This window comes from Gekko japonicus, unplaced genomic scaffold, assembly GCF_001447785.1.
Source record: "Gekko japonicus isolate JY-2015 unplaced genomic scaffold, Gekko_japonicus_V1.1 scaffold4311, whole genome shotgun sequence".
Classification (NCBI taxonomy): domain Eukaryota; kingdom Metazoa; phylum Chordata; class Lepidosauria; order Squamata; family Gekkonidae; genus Gekko; species Gekko japonicus.
In genome coordinates, this window is record NW_015166565.1 from 5405 (window position 1) to 11304 (window position 5900).

Sequence of the window (5900 nt, forward strand, 5' to 3'; positions counted from 1 at the left end):
AGTGGACATCAAGAAGAGGTGGTTTGATGGGATGTTAAGAACAACTTATTGTGCTTTAATAGTTATTAAGAATAGAATGTGTAAAGAGTTGAACAGAAGACGATGGTAGTTAAAGAAATGTTACCTATGAGACAGAATATATGAAAAAGGTAGTTAAAAAATAGTTATCTATTAAACTGTGTTTTAGGAGGAAGGATTAGACAAGAAAAGAAACTAGGTAGGGGTGGGATCACTGTGGGAAGCCTGGGGGAGGGAGGGAGGGAGGTGAAAGGGCTATAATAGAAATGAGGGAATGTTATAATATTGGACATGTTGTTATAACCCGACAATGTTTAAAAAAAAAAAGAAAAGAAGAGGTGGTTTGAGTATATAAGATGGGTGAAAGCAGGCCCCCCCCAATAATGATATATTGGTTAAACTCCAAAAGGTGTGCTTATGGATACAGATATAAAATAAGCAATTATTGCTGGTCAATTTGATCTCTAGTTCCTCTATCTCTTCGAAACCCAGCTTGTACTTCTTCTGGCAGTTCTCTATCCACGTACTGTTGAAGCCTAGCTTGTAGGATCTTGAGCATGACCTTGCTAGCGTGTGATATGAGTGCAATTGTGCGATAGTTTGAACATTCCTTGGCATTGCCCTTCTTTGGGATTGGAATGTATACTGACCTTTTCCAATCCTGTGGCCACTGTTGCGTTTTCCAAATTTGCTGGCAAATGGAGTGCAGAACTTTAACAGCATCATCTTCTAAGACTTTGAATAGCTCAACTGGCAATCCTGTGGCCACTGTTGCGTTGGGGGTGGGGAAAGGGCTATCAGGGCTGCATACATACAGTTGGACTTGTGGAATTTGGGACCACAAGGGGGGGGGGAGGATGGCCAAGGGCTCCCTGTTAAATATTAGAGAATACCAGTTGCCATCTGCCATCAGAACAGGATCCCTATTTATTCCCCCTTCCGTCCCCTCCTTTTGGACTGGAAGCTTCCCTGGGGCAGGGACCTCTCTATCTGTTATCTGTAAAGTGGCATGCATATTAATGATATGGGACAACTATTATTGAGACCAAGGTAAGCCATGTTTGTTATTGTTCAGCAACACAGTCGAGTCCGACTTTTCACGACCCCATGGACCACATCACGCCAGGCCCTCCTGTCTTCCGTCGTGCTCTGGAGTTTGCTTAATTTCTTGGTAAGCCATAGCAGTAGTCACTCGTCATCTCCATAATGTGAACTCAGACATTTAACCAATAGGTCTCCCTAACCAGTCGACAAACAGCAAGACCCAACATGAGATGGATTGACTCAATCCAGAAAGCCATGGACTTCAGTTTGCAAGACTTGAGCAAGGCAGTTAAGGATGGGACCTTTTGGAGGTCGTTAATTTGTAGGCTTGCCATAAGTCGGAAGTGACTTGATAATGCTCACACACAACCAATGCTCTCCCCAACTTCCGAAATTTCACTTACATGGGGCGCCGTTGGTGCTGGCGCCGGAGGTTAGGAGTTTGGGAGTGCTCCTGGATCCCTCCTTAACTATGGAGGCCCAGGTGGCAGCCACTGCCAGATCTGCATTTTACTATCTTAGGCAGGTTTGGCAGTTGGTTCCCTTCCTCGACCGCGATGACCTGGCTAGTGATCCATGCGACGGTCACCTCAAGGCTGGACTACTGTAACGCTCTCTACATGGGGCTGCCTTTGTCGCAGATCTGGAAGCTGCAGCTAGTGCAGAATGCGGCGGCCAGGCTGTTGATGGGTCTCCCCAAATGGGAGCACATCTAGCCTGGGCTGAAAGCGCTGCACTGGCTGCCAATAGCGTACCGAATTCACTTCAAAGTGCTGGTTCTTACCTTTAAAGCCCTATATGGCCAGGGTCCGACCTACCTGAGGGACCGCCTTTCCACATACATACCCCCAAGAGCACTTTGGTCAGGGACGCAACATCACCTGGTGATTCCAGGCCCCCGGGAGGTAAAGCTTGCTGCGACCAGGGCCAGATCCTTCTCAATGGCGGCCCCCACCTGGTGGAACGAGCTCCCAGAGAAGATCAGGGCCCTGCGGGACCTTATGCAGTTCCGCAGGGCCTGCAACACAGAGCTCTTCCGCCAGGCTTTTATATAGGGGCCGCCATTTCTACTACTACCACCACTGAAACAACAGGGTTGGGAGTGGTCCCCGGAAGAACGGCCATAAATTTGCATGGCACTGATGCTGCTGGACTGGCTTGGACCATCAACAGGGTCTTAATGGTGCCACCGGACTCAAACTGTGTTTTGTTACACAGATATATGAAGTGTCTTATAATGAGCCAAGACAAGGCTGGTATCTGTCAGACTCCTGCAGCAATCACTTCTGAACAGCTTTCATTCACAGAAGTTTATTGAGACATATGAAAGTATGCAGATATCTTAAACACCTTGCGTTGGAACTGAATAAAAGTGTGCAAAGCAAGCCATTATACATTATTCAAAGAGCCCCCCCCCCATAACTCAGGGCGAATCAAGGGCCAGGTAGAAGCCCACCAAAGTAATGGGCTTCAGTTCCCAGGAGAAATACTACACCAGGCACTGAAGGTCAAGCAGAGATAATAGGAACATTGAAGACACAGCAGAAATGAAAGTTAACATTCCAGAGTCACTCCACTCCCATGGCAACCAGGGCCCGAGAAGGGCCTAGCTGACAGTATCTTGCGCTCTGACTTGCAGCAGCTCTCCAGGGGTCTAGGCCTTTCAGATCACCCACTACCCAATCTTTTTAACTGGAGGCAGAATCTGGGACCTCTTCTACATGCCAAGCAGATTCTGTACCACTGAATAATGGCCCCTCCCGCATTATTTATAGAACCTTTTTCTTAACTTGAGACTCTCCTGGGGTTTTCTCCTGTGTAAAATCTCTGGTGTATATGTGAAGTTTATTTACTTGGAAAACCATCTTCCAATTCAGGAGTTCCACATCTTGTCCCTCCCTTGTGGAGCTTCTGGTGAGCCACCAACTTCCTCCGTGCCCGAAATCTTTTCCCACACTCTAGACACTCATAGGGTTCCTCTCCAGTGTGGATTCTGTGATACTCAACAAGTGCGTCACTTCGTAGGAAGCTTTTCCCACACTCCAGGCACTTATAAGGTTTTTCTCCTGTGTGGATTCTCTGGTGCCTCTTCAACACTTTGCTTTCACCAAAGCACCTTCCACACTCAGAACATGCAAAAGGTTTCTCTCCTGTATGAGTTCTCTGGTGTGAGACAAGTATCCCCTTTTTGTGGAAAGATTTCCCACACTCCAAGCATCCATAAGATCTCTCTTCCTTGTGGATCTTCTGGTGAGCCTGGAGATATTCCTTCCGTTGGAATTCTCTCCCACACTCAAGGCATTGATATGGTTTCTCTGCTATGTGGATTCCTTGGTGTGACATCAACACCTGTTTTTGAGAAAAGGTTTTTCCACAGATAGGACACAGAAAAGGTTTTTCTCCACTGTGAATTTTCTGATGTGACACAAGTAGCCCCTTCTTGCAAAAACATTTGCCACACTCAGGGCATTCGTAGGGTTTCTCTCCAGTATGGATTCTTTGATGATTCACTAATGATTCCTTACGTAGAAAGCATCTCCCACACTCTAAGCATGCAAAGGGTTTCTCCCCTGTGTGGATTCTCTGGTGTTTTTTCAGCTGTTCTTTTGCAGAGAAGGCTCTCCCACACTCAGGACATGCATAGGGCTTTTCTACGGTGTGAGTTCTCTGGTGCGTTACTAGATAATCCTTTCGACGGAAACGTTTCCCACAGTCCAAGCATTCATGGGGTTTCACTCCTGTGTGGATTCCCTGCTGTTTCTTGAGTTCTGATTTGGTGCAGAAAGCCCTTCCACATTCAGGGCACTTGTGCAGGTTGTCCTTGGTATGGATTCTCTGATGTATCTGAAGTGACTTCTTTCGGAGAAAACATTTCCCACATTCCAAGCATTTATAGCACCTTCCGGCCATGTGAATTTTCTGGTGTTTGTTTAAATATGCTCTTTCTCGGAATGCCTTTCCACACACAGAGCATGCAAAGGGTTTCTCTGCAGTGTGAAGTCTCTGGTGTGACACAAGCAGTCCCTTTCGGTGAAAACTTTTCCCACAGTTGGGGCATCTGTAAGTATCTTCTTGTTTGTGGATTCCCTTATGATACATAAGGTGCTCCTTCCGTTGGAAAGATTTCCCACATTCAAGACATCCATAGGGTCTCTCTCCTGTGTGAATCCTCCGGTGTCTATTCAGATCACCTTTCTTAGAAAAAGATTTCCCACATGTGGGGCACGTGAAACGGCTTTCTTGCCTGTGGGTTCTTTGATGAGACTGAAGATGTGTAAGCCATCGGAAGACCTTCTGACACACTCGGCACTTATACGAACACACTTTTCGGTGGATGCTCTCATGTTTCAGCAAGTGATCCTTCCGTATAAATCTCTTCCTACACTTTGTGCATTCATATGGTTTTTCTCCTGTATGGATTCGTTGATGTCTAATAAATTCAGAATTGGACTTGAAGATTTTCCTGCAATCAGCGCATGTGTATTTTTTTTTGCTTGTGGAGGAAGTTCTGGGGTTCAGTGTTCGGCCTGTTGGGGGGCATTGAGTGGATAAATACAATTGTTTTCTCTTTCTCCCTGCTGGCTGCTTATACTGATGCTTGGGGGTCACAAAAGTCAGGGAAATTCCCCCTTGAGAAGTCCCCGGTAAACTCCCAGGAAATTGAGTAGGCTCTGGATCTCTGTGCTGAAGTTCCTCTTCCAACTGCACCACAGTTGAGACAGAGAGGAAATCCTGAAGGCTATCACTTCCAATTCCTTGGGGGGAAAAAGAGCAAAGAGAAGAGAATATGAGTATTTTTAGAGGCTGTGACATAGAAACCCTGGCATAATCAGCTATGAATTTACAACATGTTTTTAAAATATAATTCATATGCCTAACAGTCATTTTTTGGCAGAAATATTTTTTGAAATGCCCATAGTGTAGGCTTGCCAGACCCCCCCTGGTGGGTCCCTTGCTGGCAGGCTGTGCCCCCAAGCTGCTGATCAGCTGGTTAGTGGAGGGAGTTACCAGCAGGAAGAAGGCCTAGGCCACTTTGCTGGCATCACACAGGAAATGATAGCATCACACCAGTGACTTCCTGGCGGCGCTCTGGTATTTGGTCAAAAACTCTATGGTAGAAGCTGGTTTTACCATAGAGTTTTTGCCCAAATACCAGGGGATCATCTGGAAGTCAGTGGCATGATGACATCACTTCCTGTGCAGTGCAAGTAACATGGCCTCGGCCTTCTTCTTTCTACTGGCAAGTCCCCTCCATTCCCTGCCAGTTGTCAGGAGGGACCTGGCAACCCTTACCACAGTGGTAGGCAGACCAAAGAAATGGACCCAGAGACACAGCAGCCAATCAGCACAAGGCTGTAAATCAGCCAATAAGAGCTGACCTGGGAAAAGTTAAGATCTGGCTAGTGGAGATTAAGTGAGACAGAAGAAGTTAGGTTTTAAGGCTGAAGGAAGAAGTTAAGTTTTGAAGGCTGGGAGTTAGGCTTTGAGGGTTGATCTAACAGTACTGTGAAGTAAAGATTTGTAGAATATCAGATTTTGGTTAAGTTTCCTTGTCAAGGCACTTGAGTAGGCCAGCAGGGCTTTGCTGGGCCTGATGTGCAAATAAGCTGTAGTAGAGTGCAGTATTTATGTTATAAACCTGCAGCAGAGTGCAGTATTTATGTTAAAAACCTGCCTGTAAAACCTCGCATCCGAACTGCTGGATAAGTGCTACTATTTACCTCAGTTTGTGTAGGTGTTTTATTCTTATAGCCGGGGCTATTTTTGGGCAGGAACGCACAGGAACGGAGCTCCGGCTGGCTCCTGAGTTGGCCACGCCCAGCAGGAACTCATTAGCA

The 5900-nt window shown here is 46.4% G+C and overlaps 1 protein-coding gene across 1 annotated transcript; it reads right to left on the reverse strand.

Moving 5' to 3' along the window:
* Positions 1–2402: 2402 nt before the first annotated feature.
* LOC107111391 (zinc finger protein 501-like) lies at positions 2403–4520 on the reverse strand. The gene has a single exon (XM_015412357.1). The coding sequence runs from the start codon at positions 4159–4161 to the stop codon at positions 2908–2910; it is 1254 nt and encodes a 417-aa protein (XP_015267843.1). The 5' UTR covers positions 4162–4520; the 3' UTR covers positions 2403–2907.
* Between the last annotated feature and the right edge of the window lie 1380 nt (positions 4521–5900).

Coding starts and splice junctions, on each gene's coding strand:
- LOC107111391 (XM_015412357.1), bottom strand. CDS start 4,161: ATGTATCATAAGGGAATCCACAAACAAGAAGATACTTACAGATGCCCC.